Source organism: Ailuropoda melanoleuca, chromosome 7, assembly GCF_002007445.2.
Source record: "Ailuropoda melanoleuca isolate Jingjing chromosome 7, ASM200744v2, whole genome shotgun sequence".
Classification (NCBI taxonomy): domain Eukaryota; kingdom Metazoa; phylum Chordata; class Mammalia; order Carnivora; family Ursidae; genus Ailuropoda; species Ailuropoda melanoleuca.
Genome location: NC_048224.1, coordinates 50322928 through 50342392, shown reverse-complemented (window position 1 = coordinate 50342392; position 19465 = coordinate 50322928). Strand labels below are relative to the sequence as shown.

At 42.8% G+C, this 19465-nt stretch overlaps 1 protein-coding gene across 5 annotated transcripts in view; it reads left to right on the top strand.

The window, feature by feature from the left end:
• The window catches only part of NR6A1 (nuclear receptor subfamily 6 group A member 1), a 220917-nt gene that overhangs the window by 194195 nt on the left and 7257 nt on the right, over positions 1-19465 (top strand). For 2 of the 5 annotated variants that reach the window (XM_034664500.1, XM_034664498.1), the window contains exons 4-8: positions 503-558; positions 7675-7829; positions 9179-9403; positions 10952-11206; positions 18693-18814. In XM_034664500.1, coding sequence (XP_034520391.1) covers positions 503-558; positions 7675-7829; positions 9179-9403; positions 10952-11206; positions 18693-18814 — 813 coding nt within the window. Of the gene's footprint in view, positions 1-502; positions 559-7674; positions 7830-9175; positions 9404-10951; positions 11207-18692; positions 18815-19465 lie in introns of all 5 variants that reach the window. The other 3 variants (XM_034664499.1, XM_034664497.1, XM_034664502.1) reach the window with 2 other exon arrangements.

Sequence of the window (19465 nt, the reverse complement as noted above, 5' to 3'; positions counted from 1 at the left end):
ACTCCCCCTGCTTGTGCTTGCTCTCTCCCTCTCTCTCTCTGTGTCAAATAAATAAATAAAATCTTAAAAAACAAAAAATTTGTTCCCCTCATCCTATAAATTAGACTCAAACTTAGCCTGGAAATTAAAAATACTTTCTTTAAAAATGGAAATATTCTTTCTCTACCTCTCTTTGAATTTACTGAAGCCTTCAGATGCATCATCCTGGTGGGATATTTGAACTGTGCACAGGACTGTTAATATGCTGTCACCTTTGCTGAGCATATTAAATGTATGCAAGGTGTGCAGTATGTGTCCATTGCCTTGGGGGCCAGAAGTATCTGTTGCCTATGAGGTAGCCTAGAATAATGGAAAGAGTATATACTCTGGGTCCAGAAAGGCCTCTGTTTTAATCTTGATTTCACCAATTATTACCTCATGCTTTTGGCCAAGTAAGTTCTCTTTTTGTGCCTAGACTTCTGTGGGTATGCTTTTGACTGTCTTGACTTCTGTTTCCTTCCAGCAATCAGAGAAGATGGCATGCCTGGAGGCCGAAATAAGAGCATTGGGCCCGTCCAGGTGAGTTCTAGGCCTCAGTCTTTGTGATCCATCCTGGAAGCCCAGGGCTTTTGATGGAGCCATATTGTTTTAATTCCCATAAAACTGATTTTAGAGCCTGGTTATGAAAGTGCTTTGAAAATCTTAAATACGTAACATAATGATTAAAGCTCTTCTTGTGATTCCCTCAACCCTTCCCAAGGATTTCACAGGAAGTGAACTCAATTCTGGTTCTAAACCATCCAGAGGACTTTTTTGTCAGTCACTCAAGGTTGTTCATAACTTAGCCTGGCAGAAATCAGTAAGACTGTTTTGCTGTTCACTGTCTCTAAAGATACATCAGCAGAAAGTTCATTGCCTTACTTGTAGAGTAGAAATAATACCCATTCAATCCCACAGATATTTAAGTACTTCCTTAGTGCAAGTCCTTTGTACTGTGAACTCAGTCTAGTGGGAGAGACAGATGTGTAAACAGACCTCAGAGTATAGTGAGTGGTAACAGAGGATGCGCAGGGAGTACAGAAAGGAAGGACTAGTTCTTTTTTCTTGAATTGGAGCTGTGGTTGGGAACTGAAGACATTCAGGGAATCCTTCCTAGAGAAGGTAAAGTTTGAACTGAGGTTTGAAGGAAAAGGAGGAATTAGCTGTGCTGGGAAGGGGCGGGGAGCCAAATGTCTTCTATTTCTGCTAGACAGAACAGACTGTAAAAAGGCCATAAGATGAATCTTTAAGGAATCACAGGGAATTGATGCAGTCAGGCTGGAGTGCTGGGCACATGGAATGGAGTGGCAGAGGATAAGGCAGTTTCCTTGAGTTTGGAATCTGTTCTCTAAAGAATGGCCTTCAGCTATCTGTGATTATAGCTTCTTGGGTAAAGCCTTTGTAGGGCCAGCCTACACCAACTTGTTCTTACTTGCCAACAGAAGAGCTTCACGAAGGTAGAAAATTGGATCTGTTTATGACCCAACAAATGAATCCCTTAGCACACTAGTGAGCAGGACCATGCCTCAAGGACTATTGGTGTAGACCAAGAGGCAACTACTAAAAGCTTTCAGGTAGAGAGAGAGACATGGGCAGATCTGCATTTTTAAAAGATCATTATAGGGGCACCTGGGTGGCTCAGTGGTTGAGTGACTCACTCTTGATTTCTGCTCAGGTCGTGATCTCAGGGTTGTGGGATCAAGCCCCACATCAGGCTCCTTACTCAGCAGGGAGTCTGTTGGAGATTTTCTCTCTCCCTTTCCCTCTGCCCCCCCCCACATGCTATTTCTCTTTCTCTAAAATAAATAAATAAATCTTTAAAAAAAAAAAGAATAAAGTAAAATTTAAAAAAATATATAAAGGGACGCCTGGGTGGCTCAGTCGGTTAAGTGGTCTGCCTTTGGCTCAGGTCAGGATCCCACAACGGGATCCCTGTTCAGTGGGGAGTCTGCTTCTCCCTCTCCCTCTGCCGCTCCCCCTGCTTGTGCTCTCTTTCTCTCTCTATCTCTTGTCAAATAAAATAAAAAAGGAAAGATCATTCTAGCAATAGAAATGATTTGTGAGGAGCTGGGTAAACGTCTGTAAAACTGGGAGCAGAGAAAAGGCAGTTCATAGGTTTTATAGAAGTCCAGCCAAGAGATACAGGGCAATGATAGTATAGTTTAAAGGGGAGAGAATAGATTCAAGAGAGATTTAATAGGTAAAATTGATAGGATTTATCCAGTTTAATGTGAGGGAATGAGAGAAAGATAGGAATTCGTAGTTGTTTTGAGACATATCCTGATGAAATATGGGGCATTTCCTAGCACATATATGCACTCAGTCGGGCTGTGGCTATGTGCTGTATTCATTTCTTTTTTTAAAATCAAACATTTTGGGAGGCCTGGGTGGCTCAATCAGTTAAGTGTCTGCCTGCAGCTCAGGTCATGATCCCAGGGTTCTGGGCTCAAGCCCGCATCAGGCTCCTTGCTTGGTGGGGAGCCTGCTTCTCCCTCTGCCTGCCACTCCCCGTGCTTGTGTACTCTCTCTCTCTGGCAAATAAATAAATAAAATCTTCAAAAAAAATAAATAAAATCAAACGTTTTTATTCATGTTATTCAAACCATATCTATTTCTTGAAAATTTATTTTGGTCTATACCCATACGTGTTCTTTTGTGTGTGTGTGTGGTAAAAAACATATAACATGAAATTTACCTCCTTAACAAATTTAAGTGTATGGTACAGTTTTATTTACTGTATGCACATTTTTGTACAGTAGATCTCTACAACCTTTTCATCTTATTACTGAAACGCTATACCCATTGAGTAACAACTCCTTATTTCCCCTTCTCCCAGTCCTTGGCAACCACCATTCTACTTTCCCTTTCTAAGTTTGACTACTTTTGATACCTCATATAAGTGGAATCATGCAGTATTTGTTCTTCTGTGACTTACTTATTTCACTTAGTGTAATATCCTCAAGGTTCATCCACATTGTAGCATAGTCCAGGATTTCTAAGGCTGAATAATATTCTATTGTGTATGTATATACCATATTTTGTTTATCCATTCACCCATCAATGGATATTTAAGTTGTTTCCATCTCTTGGCCATTGTGAATAATGCTGCAGCGAATGTGGGAGGGCAGATACCTCTTTGAGATCCTGATTTCAGTTCTTTTGGGTGAATACCCAGAAGTGGAGTTACGGGGTCATATGGTAGTTTTATTTTTAATTTTTTGAGAAACCTCCATACTGTTTTCCATAGTGGCCACACCATTTTACATTCCCACCCAGCAGTGCATAAGGGTTCCAATTTTCTGTATCTTCTCTGGTACTTCTTATTTTCTGTTTTTTTCTGATAATGACATTCTGGATAGTTGTGAGGCAAAACCTCATTATGGTTTTGATTTGGATTTTTCTGATATTAACGTTGAGCATCTTTTCTTTCTTTTTTTTTTTTAATTTTTTTTATTATATTATGTTAGTCACCATACAGTACATCCCCGGTTTCCGATGTAAAGTTCGATGATTCCTTAGTTGCGAGCATCTTTTCATATACATTTTGGCTGTGCTGTTTACGTGTCTTTGGAGAAGATTTTTTTTGTATGTTTATTCAAATATTTTGCCCATTTTTATTTATTTTTTAAAAGATTTTATTTATTTGTGAGATGGGGGGGGTTGAGAGAGAGCACAAGCAGGGGGAACAGCAGCCAGAGGGAGAAGCAGATTCTCCGCTGAGCAAGGAGCCTAATGTGGGACTTGATCCCAGGACCCTGGGATCATGACCTGAGCTGAAGGCAGACGTTTAACCGACTGAGCCACCAAGGTGTCCATTTTGCCCATTTTTATTTATTTATTTATTTTTATTTTATTTATTAGAGAGAGAGATAGAGCACAAGCAGGGGGAGTGGCAGGCAGAGGGAGAGGGTGAAGCAGGCTCCCCGCTGAGCAGGGGTCGATCCCAGGACCTGAGCTGAAGGCAGACGCTTAACTGACTGAGCCACCCAGGCGCCCCATTTTTAAATCCGGTTATTTGGGGTTTTTACTATTGAGTTGTAGGAATTCCCTATATCTCTTGGATATTAACCTTTATCGGATAAATGGTTTGCAGATATTTTCTCTCATTCTGTAGGTTCCTGTTGACACTGTTGATTGTTTGCTTTGCAGAAGCTTTTTAGTTTGATGTAATTCCATTTGTCTGTTTTTTGCTTTTATTGCCTGTACTTTGGATATCATATTCAAGAAATCATTGCCAAGGCCAACGTCAAGAAGCTTTTTCTCTGTGTTTTCGTTTAGGACTTTTATAGTTTCAGGTCTTTCATCCATTTTGAGTTGAGTTTTGTATGAAGTATAAGAACAGAAACTATTTTCATTCTTTTGCATATGAATATCTAGTTTTCCCAGTACCACTTGTTGAAGAGACTATTCTCTCTTGGCAGCTTTGTTAAAGATATTTTGACTATATATATGTGGATTTATTTTTGGGGCTCTCTGTTCTGTTGCATTGGTCTATAGGCCTGTCCTCATGCCAGTACCATACTGTTTTGATTACTGTAATTTTTAATGTTTTGAAACCAGGATGTGTAAGGCCTCTAGCTTTGTTGTTCTTTGTCAGGATTGTTTTGGCAATTTGGGGTTCTTTGGGTTTCCATATGAATTTTGGGATATTTTTTTTCTATTTCTGCAAAAAATGCCATTGGAATGTTGATAAGGATTGCATTGAATCTGTAGATCACCTTGGATACTTACAGATATTTTAACAATAATTGTCTTTTAATCTGTGAACAGAGGATGTCTTTCCATTTATTTATATCTTAAATTTCTTTCTGTAGTGTACAAGTCTTTCATCTCTTTGTTATGTTTATTCCTAAGTATCTTATTCTTTTTGATACTATTGTAACTGAGATTGTTTTCTTAATTTCCTTTATCCAGATTGTTAGTATATAAAAATGCAACTGATTTTTTTATGTTGATTTTGTATCTTGAAACTTTGCTGAATTCTTTTGTTCTAACAGTCTTTTGGTTTTCTATGTATAAGATCATGTCATCTATGTACTGAGATAATTTTACTTCTTTGTGATTTAGATGCTTTTTATTTCTTTGACGTGTCTAATTGCAATGGCTAGGACTTCCAGTACTGTGTTAAATAGAAATGGTGACAGTGGACATTTTTGCCTTGATCCTGATCTTAAGAGAAAAAGCTTTTAGTTTTTCATCGAGTATAATGTTAGCTGTGGGCTTTTCATGTATGGCCTTTATTTGCAGTCATTCTTTTTATATTTAGATGCAGTAGAAAGTTTATCTATTGGAAAGAATTCTTAAGCATTTCCTCAATGAAAAACCTTCGTCAGCGTTACTCGAAGTCTTTTAAGTATGCTTCTCCCACCATTGCAGGGATCTTCAGTCGCTTAAGTCTCTAGACTCTATGTTCTCTCTAGAGTGGAGGGAGCTGATGCTCAGAGAAATCTTTCTCATTTGTCATTGCATTTGACTTTTTGATACTGAGCATATAATTTTCCCTTAGTCTCTTACTTTTTTCGATAGCGTGTTAGGAAGAGAGAGCTGTGATCTCCCAAGTTCTTAACTGTGTTTAATTATAATTAAAAATAAGGGATAGAAGTACGATTTATTGAGCACCTGTTGTGCACTTCATCACTTTAGCTTAGATTAACCTCTCGAGTCTGATTCAGTTCTGCACCCTAAGAGGGAACCCAAACTACTAAGTAGGTGGTATTATCTTCATTTTATAGGTGAGGGAAGTAAGGCTCGGAGAACTTGAGTGACTTGCCCAACAGCAAGCACCCAGGTAGGAAATGACAGATGAGATCTGAACCTAGATACAAGCCCTTCTGATATGTTCCATCTCCTTAATGCATCAGTGATTGCCTAGTGTCCTGTGGGACCTATAGGGAGAGGCAGATGCAGTCCAACTTTGGCTCCCAGCTGGAATAATCTGATTTTTCAGAACTGGTTCTTTTCACCTAGCTCAGGTACTTCCATGCCCTCCAAGCTCTGGTATTGCTCTCACTACGACCACTGAGGCTACTTCAGTCAGGGTCTCAGTAGATGTCTTGCAGTTTGATGGTGTCTTTTGTCTTTACATGTCTTATAAAATCTGAGATTTCGGTGTTCTAAAGATCCTTAAGAGAAAAGGTTTGTTTATTTTGTTACATGTTATTGAATAAAGAAAGTCTACCCCTCTAATTCAGTATACAATCTAAGTTTGTTAAGACCAATCACTCAACTTGTGTACCCGTTAAATTTTTCTTGTTTTCCCTCCAAGTCCTATGTGCTGGCTGGCTTCCAGTTCTAAATGCCTCCTGTATTTATGATCAGAGCAGCTCAAGGTTTCCTCACAGGCTGCTGGAACAAAGAGTTGTGCAGGTTTGAGTCAGACAGACTTGAGAGAAAATGTCCTCCCAGGCTTTCTATAGGAACAAGAAATAAAAATTTATCTGGCCCTTACTCCTTCCTGTTCACTCTCATTCTGTGCTGAGGTTAGCCAGTTAGGCTACAACTCTGGGTTAAACACTTTATAGTGTTTATTAATACACTGTATATTATAAATACACAATATATATAAATACATATTTATTCACTCCCTTTATGGTATAGTAGCTAGAGCCGTGGACTGAATACTTGGGTACTTTGGTCTCTTCCTCAAACTCCTTCCAAGACATGGGCACACAGTATGATCTTGGGCAAGTCAGTTCACTTGTCCGAGCTAAAATTTCTTTTTATTTATTCTGTAAGCTTGGGAATGTCTTTCCTACTAAGAAAATCCATATGAAGTCTCATGGACAGTACTTAATAATAAAGTGAATATTTGTTTATCCAACATGCATTCTTTGATTACTTTTTCCTGGGTTCTATCATAGCCTTACGTCTGATAGAGGGCATTTTTATGACACATTACCATAGTGCTATAAAAATAACAACGATAATGGTGAAGATATCATTGTCAACCTTCCATAAATGTTGCTATGTGTTAAGCCCTTTTCTAACCATGTGATAATGTATTAACTAATTTAATGCTCACAACAATCCCATGAGACAGTATTATTTTCTCTACCACACAGGTAATTTTTGTTCAGATTTTGAATTTAAATTCAAATAGTTAAATGACTTGCCTAAGATTATTCAACTAGAAAGTAGCAGAACCTGTTTTGGAACAAAGGTGGTCTAACTCTAGTATTCATCCTCTTGACCACTGTGCTATTCTGCCTATCTCAGAATGCACAGAATTAGAAGTGGATAGAAGAAGGACCTAAAGTTTTGTCTAGATAGTGATAGAAGGATTCACAAAGAAGGTGGCATTTGAATTAGGTGTTAAAAGGCAAGTAGGAGTTTGTTCTTGAAGAGTGGTGTTGCAGGGGTAGGAAAGAATAGACTTAAAGAGAAAGAATGTTCAAGAACATGGAGGCTTTGTGTATTGAGAGGAGGGTAAATGGACAAGAGGAAGACCATAGTGAGCTATGGTGCTGGGAACAAAACAACTGAGCTGTTCTAAGATTATTGAGAGACCCTGGAGTATGGAATTGGAGGGGAGGGAATCTGAGTGTCTCTCTAGAGAGTTCTGGGAATCCTTGTGAGGTTTAAATAAATTCTTGTTCTAAAGAAGGAAAGAGGGTATCCTGAGCACCCAGTCTAACATGTATCAATTCCTTCTCAAAGATATCAGAGGAAGAGATCGAAAGGATCATGTCTGGGCAGGAATTTGAGGAAGAGGCCAATCACTGGAGCAACCATGGTGACAGCGACCACAGTTCCCCTGGGAACAGGGCTTCAGAGAGCAACCAGCCCTCACCAGGCTCCACACTGTCCTCCAGGTGAGCTTCAAGGCAAACCCAGCATCATCTAGGACCACCCAAAGAGTAGACCCACAAGGAACCTCTGGTCGGGTATCCCGGCCAGTCTGTCTCAGCCATTGTACTCTTGCTCCCTCAGTCTCTGGGTAGGGGCCAGGATGACACAAAGCAGCATTTCACAGCCTACTTTTTGCTAAAGACCTTGAAAATGTCAGCAGTCTCTTCTGCAGGCTAATAAAGTGACATAGCTGCTATCTGTGCCTATACATTCTTTACCTAACAGAATACCATTTTAAATGTAGCTCTTTTCTCACATTTATCACGGAAATAAAACAAACCACATTGACAATATTGAATTAAGTTATTTCTCTGTCTCAGCAAAAGTGAAGATTTTCACTTTGTAAATTTTAAGAAACTGAGAAATATTAAGCTAATTAAATTTGCTGTTATCATGGAATACCAATTTGGAGACTCTTGGTTCAAGAATGTTATCTTAAGTTAGTTGTTAAGTGTAAAATGTAGCCATCAACTACCAGGGTAGATTTCCTTTTTGCAGAAATCTTTCTTATAGGAAAGGGATTGATCAACTTTTTCTATAAAGGCCAGATAATAAATATTTTAGGCTTTGCAGGCCACACAGTCTGGGTCTCAACTACTCGGCCCTATACCGTTATAGTGCAGAAGCAGCCAAAGATTATTTTGGTGAATGAATGTGGCTGTGTTCCATTAAAACTTTATTTACCGAATAGGCCACAGGCTGTAGTTTGTCAGCCCGTTACAGCAAATGCATCTAGTTAAAGCCAGAGGATTTTTGTTTAAGTGACAGAGTGTTTAGATTTCTCCAGGAAAGGGACGAAGATAAGAATCTGCCTTTCTCTTGGTATTTTTATTATAACTTTTATTTGTTTGATTGTTCCTTTTTTGTTCCTTCCTTTAAATTTTTAGGGAGTTCTTGCCAGATTCTTTACCAGATTCCATGTCAGATTCCTTGCTAGGTGCTGGATTTGTTCTATGACCTAGCAAGACCCTATGCCTTAGTTTTCCTAGCAGTAAAAAAATACATACCCCCACCTTTGTGGATCATAGTTTGTGAGCATCCATTAAAATCTCTTCAAATGCGGCACCTATACAAAGAATTTATTCAACCACTGTTTATTCAGTACCTATTTTACCAGGTCCTGGGTGTCCAATGATAAGTCACACATACACACACCTGCAAAGAGTCCCTGTCTGTGGGGGAGACATGCATGTAACCATTAATTATGTCCCTGATGAAGACAGATTGCATGGCCTAAAAACACCTTAGCCACCTTGAGCAGGCAGGAGACCTGCCATGGTTCTGCTTGACATGAGACTTTTCTCTTCAGTAGGTCTGTGGAACTAAATGGATTCATGGCATTCAGGGAGCAGTACATGGGGATGTCTGTGCCTCCACACTATCAATACATACCGCACCTTTTTAGCTATTCCGCCCACTCGCCACTCCTGCCCCCACAAGCTCGCAGCCTGGATCCCCAGTCATACAGTCTGATTCACCAGCTGGTATCAGCCGAGGACCTGGAGCCACTGGGCACGCCCATGTTGATTGAAGATGGGTGAGTGTCCCATTTAGCCCTTGCAACTTCAAAATGATCCCTACCCCACACCCACCTTCGTCCCTGGCTGCTAATACCCTCGGCTTTGGAATGAGTCAGGGGGATAATGAGTAATGACTCAAGCATCAGAGGACAAATCTGTATTTATCTTTGAAGTCAGTGGTCCCTTGTTTTTCTCTTGAGCATCTTTTTTCAGAGTTGGGGCTGTTTATCAATCCTTAGGGAACTGGGATTAAAGGACTTTTGTTTCTGCTTGGGCCTAGGTAGACTAGGCCCTGAGGTGGTCTGAGTGCTTCTCTGGTTCTGAGCCGGAGATGAGCTGTAATTCTGGGAATAATTATACATCAAGTCTAGGCTCATTAACAAGGCATTCAAGGCACTAGCTGGTTGTGGACTGTCTGCATCCCTAGACAATGTACCCATTGGTAGCCTGGTGCCATGTGCTCTGTGTGCAGACCTGAGTGGGTGGAAGGAATACTTTTGTCGATCCTCTGTCAGCTCTACCTAAGTAGATACTGATTCAGCCTCTAGGCCCACCGGTTGGCTGTATCCATTAATCCTTTGGCCTAAGGCATAGGCTGTTTGTTATCAGGCTTAGACCTCCTAAGGTTTGTATCCCGAGATTTCTTAAGCTAGTCTCCAATATCAGAAGAGGAAATTCAGGGGCGCCTGGGTGGCGCAGTCGTTAAGCATCTCCCTTTGGCTCAGGGCGTGATCCCGGCGTTCCAGGATCGAGCCCCGCATTGGGCTCCTCCACTGGGAGCCTGCTTCTTCCTCTCCCACTCCCCCTGCTTGTGTTCTCTCTCGCTGGCTGTCTGTCTCTGTGAAATAAATAAATAGAATCTTAAAAAAAAAAAAAAAAAGAGGAAATTCAAAGATCTACTTACAAGAAGGCCATACAAAATCTTTATAAACCTGGGTGTGGGGGTGTGGAGACTAGTCATGCCAAGGGGCCTTGAGAGAACGAAAGCAGGAACCCTGTCTCATTCAGCTCAGAGATGAGAAATGCTCGTTCCTTCCATTCAGCAGTAGCTTACAAGGGCTGGGCAACTTTATTTCTGAAGTCTCACCACCAGGGGGTGCAATGAGAGCAGGAAAAACGTCTGAACCTGTTCTCTTCTCTTTCAGCCATATGGCCTCGGGCTCATTTCTGTGCCAGTCCCTGTACCAGGTGGGCACCAGATCTGCCCTACTGGAGCTCTCATTGCCAAAACTAGTGTAGGGATGATGGAATTTTCTCTAACACATGGAACATTAGTGGACACCAACATTAAAAGTCATATTCCCTAATAATCGCACAAATTTCCAATCCTCCTTTCCTTTCTACAGCCTATTCTCACCAAACCCACTTCTCCAGCCCTGAGCTTGCTACTGGCCCCAGTCCTGCCTGTTTATCATTAGACTAAGTTGAATGGAGCTGGAGACCCATGATCAAAGTCAAGGAACCCACTGCCAGAGACCCTTTTAATTCTTAGAAGTACCCATCCCTGTGCCCCCATCCTCCCCCTCTAGCCACTGGAAGTGATTTTCTACTGTCCCTACCCCCAGGTACGCTGTGACTCAGGCAGAGCTGTTTGCCCTGCTTTGCCGCCTGGCCGATGAGCTGCTCTTTAGGCAGATTGCCTGGATCAAGAAACTGCCTTTCTTCTGCGAGCTCTCAATCAAGGATTACACGTGCCTCCTGAGCTCTACCTGGCAGGAATTAATCCTGCTGTCCTCCCTCACCGTTTATAGCAAACAGATCTTTGGGGAGCTGGCTGATGTCACTGCCAAGTACTCACCCTCTGATGAAGAACTACACAGGTAAGGACTGTTGGCTAGAGAGGAAGTCACACAACCAAACCATTGTCATCCCTGCAAGGTAGGGATGGAGTGCCCCCACTGACACTCCAGAGGATAGGAATTAGAGCCACATACAGGGCTGGCTTTGAATCCTTACTCTCCACTGACTAGCTTTGTAACCATAGACAAGTCTCTGATTCCTACATTCTGAATTTATAAAATGGGATAATTACGAGTACTTCCCCAACAAGGTGGTTGTGAAAAATAAATGATACTGTGCAGCAAACCTTAGCAGAGCGCTACACTATTATTATTATTATTATTATTATTATTATTATTATTTTACCACATCTGGATTACTGAGATAAGATAATATATCTGAGAAATACAAAAACCTAAACTCTAAACTTCATCTATAAAGTGAGGGCCTCTGAGCTATAGTTTATAGTTCAAGAACAAGATCTAGAAGTCGATATGGTACCTACTATATGCCAGGCACTGGGCTTAGTATTTTACATTACTCTTATTCTTTTCTCACAGCCTCTAGCATTATAGGTGTTGTTATGCCTATTTTATGGATAAGAAAACTGAAGTTCAAAGAGACCTGCCCTTTAATGTTTTGGGTTTGAACCCAGAGCCTGGATTTGAACCTATGCCTGCCTAATGTCAAAGCTTAGGCTCTTTGACTGCATCTGAGATGCAGTGAGATGGTAACAGCATGGGACTAAGAGACCAAGCGGCTCTCTTCAATGTTTTCTGGCATAACTTCTCATCCTATTTGGTCAGGATCCTAATCTCCTGGTCTAGCACAGATCTTTTACTCACTCACTTTGAAGACCTACAGCACGTGGTGACACCCCAAAATCAGGACAAATGGATCTGTTGATACAACTTTTCTGGCCTATTAATTTATCACGTGAAAAATAAAGCTTAAATCACATTTAAATAGACATTTCAGTAATTCACCTTTATTGAACAGTTTTAAAAAATCGAAGTCTTGGGATTCCAGAACACCAAGAAAGAGGAAGAGGTACCCCCATCAATGAAAACTGGAGGGATGGGGTACCAGCCCGCACACTTCTCTACACAACACCAAAGTGCCTCTTCTCTATCACCCAATTGCCATGGAATAAAGACAGGTTAAGTGTTAGGCTGAGAGTAAAGCTCCAAGACCCTCAGGGGCCCTTTGCACAGCTCGGGGAGGGAGGAGTCTGGATGCTGACACTCTCCCCTGTTTTTCTGATATTTCCTTTTCAGTGATGCTTACTGGCTTCAGGGTAATCTATAAATGACAGAGTTTTGAACCCAGCTGATACTTTGTCCTATAAACAGACTATCTGATTTTACAGATGACCTAACCTCCTGATTTGAGCCTTTAATTCATTGTTTCCATCAAATTCATATCTCTTGCTCCTTGATTCTGGGCCAGCTGAGTGTTTGAATTGCAGTCAGCAGGCTTTAATATTGTCAGGGTTTGCAGAGCTGGCCCAGTGAGTCTGGCCTCTGTTCGCCTGGCTTCTGTTCACCTGGAATCCACCAGTGCAGCCTGGAGCTGTCTACAAAGTCTATCTATGGGCTCTAGTCCCTATAGAATGATGGGTTTTCCCAGGCCCTCTGCAGGTAGGCAGGGATCATTGGCCATGCAAGGCTCTTTGTGGCTTTGAGCTTCATAAAGCACCCCATCCCACTGTATCCAGTCCCTTGAGCCCCAAGAGCAAGGCAAGGCCAGTAAATTAGTGAGGAAATGTTTATTTCTAGGAAGGCTCCTTACCGAGGAGAATGTAGAGCTCTACTGTCCAGTATACTAACTGCTAGCCTTGGGTGACTTTTTAAATTTAAGTTAATTAAAATTAAATAAAATTAAAAAGCAATCCTCATTTGCACTAACCACATTCCACATGCTCACTAGCCACATGTGCTTAGTGGGTACTGTATTAGACAGTGCAGATCCAGAACATCTCCATCATCTCAGAAAGTTCTGTTGAACAATGCTGATTCTAGAACATGTGTTAGTTCTGAGAATAAGAAATAGATTTGTTGTCAGGACTTACTACTCCATGTAAGAAGCATATGGAATCTTTCCATGGAAAAATACAAGTTAAACTTCAACATGTTAGTTCTGATTGCACGCCCATGTACCTAGGACCCTATTCTGTGTGTCAGAGGGAGGGGTGCTGGGACCAAGATGATGCAGACATGATTTCTGACTCTGAGGTGAGAGCCCCTATTCTTGGCTTAGGGGATTGGGAAACAGATAGAAACAGGTAACAATCTGTAATCCAGGAGGATACTGGTGGAGATCGAGGGGCATATGAGGGACTGTGCCAGCACAGCTGAGGGAGTAAGGACCTCTACTTGCATAATCAGGTAATGTAGACATTTAAGCTGCGTCTTGAAGTGGGTTTTCCTAGGTAGATTATAGAGAATAGGAGGAAGGCAGGAGATAAAACAGAGTCCTAGAAGTTAGAGTTCCTGGGTGATTGGTTTGTGCAGGGAACCAAAAGCAATCCTGTGGATTAGGGTATAGAGAGAATGTATCTGAGAGAAGAAATGAGGGAAGAAATGGCTGGAGAAAAAGGTTAAAAAAAAAAAAAAAGGCAGATCATGAAGGTGTTCACATGCCAGTCTAGGGGCTCCTGGGTGGCTCAGTCGGTTAAGCGTCTGACTCTTGATTTCAGCTCAGGTCATGGTCTCAGGGTCCTGGGATTGAGCCCCGCATTGGGCTCCCCACTCAGCGGGGAGTCTGCTTGTCTCGCTCTACCCCTGCCCCCTGCTCGCACATACACGTGCACTCTCTCTCTAAAGTAAATAAATAAATCTTAAAAAGAAAAAGATTCATTAAATGCCTATCAAAAGAATTTTGATTATATTATGTAAATACTCTTAAATCATAAGATGTTTTTATGTGGAGCAATTACGTGGTCAGGTATCATTTTAGAAAGATCCCTGTGGGTGTAAAGCTTAAGGTGGATTGGCATGGACAACACCAGAGGATGGTGGCTGGGTAAGAGGTTTTTCATAATCCAGGTAAAAGAAAACAAGGCCTGGACAAGGCAGCAGTGACTATGGGAATAGAGAGGGCTGCACAGAGTTAAGAGATAACAAGGAGGTGTAGTCAGTGGGACTTCAGTGAGGCAGAAGTTGGGGATGCTGCCAGACAGGTGAGTGCCAGTTCTCTTAGCCAAGATAATGCAGCCTGAGAAGAGCAGGCGAAGAGATGAGCCACTCTGAGTTTGGTTTGGAGTCTTTTGAGCCTGAGATGCATGAGCCGGCGAGCCCAGGGGGTCAGAGGAAAAGGAAGTATGAGAACCTCTGGAATCAGGTACATTAGAGTAAAGCATTCCTTACTCTGCTAGAAACCCAGGGTGTGGAGTCTGTAATTGGCCATAGCTCTTTTTTACCTTGCCTGCTCCTGCATTACTCCCACTCCCCCAAAATGCCTTTACTTTTTCACGACTCTTGAGTGCAAGTGAGTTCCTGCTGTCATGAAAAGGCTTTTCCCTGATGATACATGACCATCTCCTTTTCTCGTCTCAAATATTGAATCAAATTTATGGTACCCATTTTCCTTAATCAGGCTGTTATCAGACAGTGAGCTGGGCGAATTTGATTTAAAGCAGATTGTAGCACCAGCCAGTGACTGCTCCTGGCCCTAATCAAGACTCCTTCACTCTCAAGAGAAGATGCCTTGCACTAGATGGGCCTTAATGGGCACTTCTATCTCGTGAGCACTGCTCCATTTCTGCCAGATCTCTGGAAAGTTGCCTCCCAGCTTCCCTGCTCACACCCTAGCTGTAAGTTTCAAGAAACAGTCTTTTCTTTTTGTTGTGATAACAGGAGTGATGATGATGATACCATTAATAATGATAATAGCTAACAATTATGGGCTGTTTATTGTGCCAAATTCCATCTTAAGTGCTTTACAAACATTGTTTGTTTAGTCCTCACCACCGCCCCAAGCAACTGCATTAATGTTATCCTTGCTCCACCGATGAGCATGAGATTCAGAGAGGTGAGAAAACTCAAGGCTACAAACCTAGAAAGAGATGAAGTTGAGATTATCACCTAGATCTAGTGTGCTCCAAAGCCCAGAAGCCTTACTGTTACCCTCTACTAAATTATTTAGCCTTCTAAAAAAGTTCAACTTTCTGGAATGTGGCCTAGAGTTGCAGTCTTACTTTCAATCTTGGAGTGTTTACATGGGCGTTGAGATGACAATTCCTTTAAAGCTGATGACTGCTCCTGGGGGTAGGTGCACTTAGCTGAATGAAAAAGAGACAACTGGGCCTCTCGGCCCCCTTAATGGGACATAACTTACATAGTGTCAGCTTCAATTGCTGACTGAATGGTCCAGTGGTTTGGGGGATCCTGGCAGGAATGTTTTCTTTGTCCCAGCATGCTTGTGTAATGGGAACCTGGAAGAAGAATGGGTGTGTTTGTCCAACTTTCTGGCTTTAAATGCTGATAATTTGCAGACAGGGAATACAGGGGCGTTAGAACTGTGGAGTGGGCAGATGTGGAGGAGGAACGGCTGCAGGAGAAAGCAGGCCCATGGAACAGAGAACAATTTGTTTATCAAGGGGTGGGATGCGGGGTGTGGAGGAAAGCTTTGCAGTCGGGCTGTGGAGACTGAGTGGGGGCTACCGGGCTGGCTGCCAGCCCCCCACCACTGCCGGGGGTCTGTGATGGTTGCCTGTCCTAGGAAATGTGGAAAAGAAGGTACGTGCTGTCCCCAAGAGAAAGGGCAGATTTGGGACATATTCTCACGCCAGGCACTTGGGAGCTCCTTCGTGTCCCTCACATCAAGACTCAGCCAGCAGTAAGTTCCCCACTGCTGGCTGGGGGTCTGGCTGATAACCACACACCTGCAGGTTCTGCAGTGCCAGAGGGAGCACTTGGGGCAAGCGGGTGCTGATTAAGGGAGAGAACGTTATCTTTGTTTGCTACACTGCTCGGCCACAGACAGATGCTGGCATTGCCGCTCTCCCTGCGTCCTCCTTTTTGATGCCATACCACATTTCCTCCCCACACCACCCCTCCAGGCAGATACTAGAGGGAATTCACAGTCAAGACCTTTTTCCTCTCAAGAACAGAAGTAATCATCAGAATCCTGTGATGAGGCATCCTCTTCATTCCCAGGCCCACTGCCTCCTGCATGTCTCAGTATCATGCAGGCACTGCAGCAAACCCTACACCTGATTGAGGTGGGCCCTGGGCTGAGTCGCTGTGGGAACACAGTTCCTGAGGTCCCCTGTGGTGGCATGAGGTAGCCTTTCCCAGTTTCCAGTTAAGAGCAAGACAGGGAGTGGACAGTGTAGTGCTGAGAAAGCAAGAGGCTTGGAATTAGAAAACTTGGGTTTAAACTTTGGCCCCACCCCACCACCGCTTATTTGCTGTGCACCTTTGGGGTGGGCAAGATGCTCTTCTTTTGCTTCCTCATCCCTAACGTGCAGGTGATATTACTTATCTCACAGGTTGTCAGGAAGGTGAAATAGAGGGGCGCCTGGATGGCTCAGTCGTTAAGCATCTGCCTTCAGCTCAGGGCGTGATCCCGGCGTTCTGGTATCGAGCCCTGCATCAGGCTCCTCTGGTGGGAGCCTGCTTCTTCCTCTCCCACTCCCCCTGCTTGTGTTCCCTGTCTCACTGGCTGTCTCTCTTTCTCTGTCAAATAAATAAATAAAAGTTTAAAAAAAAAAAAAGGTAAAATAGAATGCAGTAGGGGCACAGTAAATAACCTCTCTGAGCTTTGTTTCCACATGTGAACAAAGAGGGCTATAATACCAATTGTGTAGATTTATTGGGAGTATCCAGTGAAATAATGTGTGTAGAATATTTAACAAAGTAATTGGCAAGTAACGAACACTCAACAAAGGGTAGAATGGTAGATAAGGTTATATAGTAGTTATTCAGTATAAATTTGTCTATCAGCCAGTTTGGGAAAGTATTAATAAAGTTGTAAAAGCCATTGGCCAGGCACAGAGAGAAATGGAGTCAGCCCTCATTGTTCAAGTCAGCGAATGGAGGAAAGAAGCCCCAGGTTGTGATGGGGCTTTGAGGCAAAGAGGTCAGTCTCTAGATTGCGGGTAACTGCTCCTGTAGCTCCCCCTGGTGCTTGAGAAGTGCAGATGCCAATGGCCCCAATCAGAGCCAGGCTTTCCCCCCAGGAAGAGAAAATGTGCTACTTGCCCAGGAGGCCAAGCCTTTGCAAAGCCTTCAGAGTCATCGCAGAAGGCAGTAGAGCCCAGACAGCAGTAGTACATCCCTAGGTGTTCGGCACCCTGCCCAGATATGGACTTCTTGCCTGGCATAGGGCTGCAGTACTCAGATCTGAACATGACACCGGGAAGTAGTCCCAGGGCTGAGCATCTTCTCTCCTTGACAGAGCCGCATCTAAGGCCTATCTGGAACTCTCCTTAGTCCGCTCCTAGAAGGGCAGAGGCTGAGCCTGACCCCAGCTATTACAAACTCTTGCTTCCCCATTAAGCTTTTTTGCCTGCTTGGTTTGGTGGTATCTCCACCTCTGGTATGAGGTATTGCCCACTATGACCCAGAGTATTGGTCTCCTAACCTGGGGCTCCTTTTTGTAAAACTTGATCTTTCCCCAAGGAGCTTACTTCTAATCCAAAGAAAGGAGCATGGTCCACATTGAGGCTTATCTGCTACAGTATGGTGCTGTCCTTAGATACTGGAAAAACCAAAGGCTTGGGAAGTTAGCCCAGGTTCCAAGTTTTAGCTCTGCCACCAACTAGCTGTGTGCTTGTGGACCAGTCCCCTCTGCTCTTTGAACTTCAGTTTCTCATCTATACAGTGGTAATGATAATCTCACATAGCCCATAGAGCTGAGAAAATTAAATGAGAAAGTGCACATAAAGTGCGCAGCACAGAGACTGGCACAGCATGGAGGCTCAGTTAATGTTTCCCTTCCTCCCTAGCTAAAGTCAGGGATGCCAGTAACATTTTTCATTGTGCATAACCTCAGCCCTGCTGGAAACCGTGAACCTAAAAAATATAATCATCAGCTTTTTCTTCACTATGGCAGAGGCTCAGATAGAGCCACCATGGCAGCTGCCATTGATACGGGGGGCTGCATCTCAACTGTAGCAGTATCTTAATAATGTCATATTTTTCCACATTTACATTTCAGACAGCCTTTGGCCCTTGTTACCCCAAGCAGACAGGCATTATTATTTTACGAAAGAGAACCTCAAAGCGTAGAGGGGTCAAGTGATTTTCCCAAGGTCTTAGAACTTTTATATGTTGGAACTGGATTTGAACTTAGATTTAATTGGCCCCACCTGACCTTAGGAACAGTAGCTTGTATGAGCTGCCTTGCCTCTAGACAAACCATGCATCTACCTGTCCTTCAGAATGGTTTTGGGTTCCATTTCCCCCAGGCTCAGGCTCTTTTCTGTCTTAAATGCCTTAAGAAGCTGTAGGACACCTCTGTCTTCCCTTCCTTGACCTCCATTGGTCTCAAAACCCACTCACACCTCTGTCTGTTCTCCAGATTTAGTGATGAAGGGATGGAGGTGATCGAGCGGCTCATCTACCTGTATCACAAGTTCCATCAGTTAAAGGTCAGCAATGAGGAGTATGCTTGCATGAAAGCAATTAACTTCTTAAATCAAGGTAAGTAGCTGGAGGTGAGAAAAGGTTTTGTGGGGTTAGTTTTTTTTTTTTTGCTGGAGAGCATTTTCCCTCGTGTTTCACACACCACCTTCCACCCCTTTGCCCTCAGGACTGTCACACAGAATCTGTCACACTATGTGGGTACCAATCCTAGAAGGCCTATGCTCTCCTCAGCCTGCCCCTCTATAACGCAGGGCATGCTTTGGATTTTTTTCTTCAAACCTAAATGCCACAGTCTCTATAACTCATTGAGGAAGGAAGAGGATTCGCTTTGTTTAGTCAGTTTTAATGCATTTAAACACAGACACCAAGGACAGTACATGCGTCATTTAAAATATGTACCAAGTTTACCAGTGGCTGAAGAAGAGCAGGGTGACTGATGAAACTATTGGAGATAAGACATCTATGACAGGCTGGCAGTGGTTCTGACAGCCTTTTCAGGGCAGAGTGGGGGGTGTAGAAAAACTCACACAACATGTATCAAGCATGGCTTTTAATTAGAAGAATGCTGGATGGGGTTTATGCGGGGTATTACCTGCAAAGTGGTACTAGTGCCTGGAATATGAAGGAGAATTTATATTCTCTTTTTTCCAAGGTAGTGTATGAGCGCTCTGTTCTCACAGTGGAACTGGGCTGTTTTGCTTCCTGTGA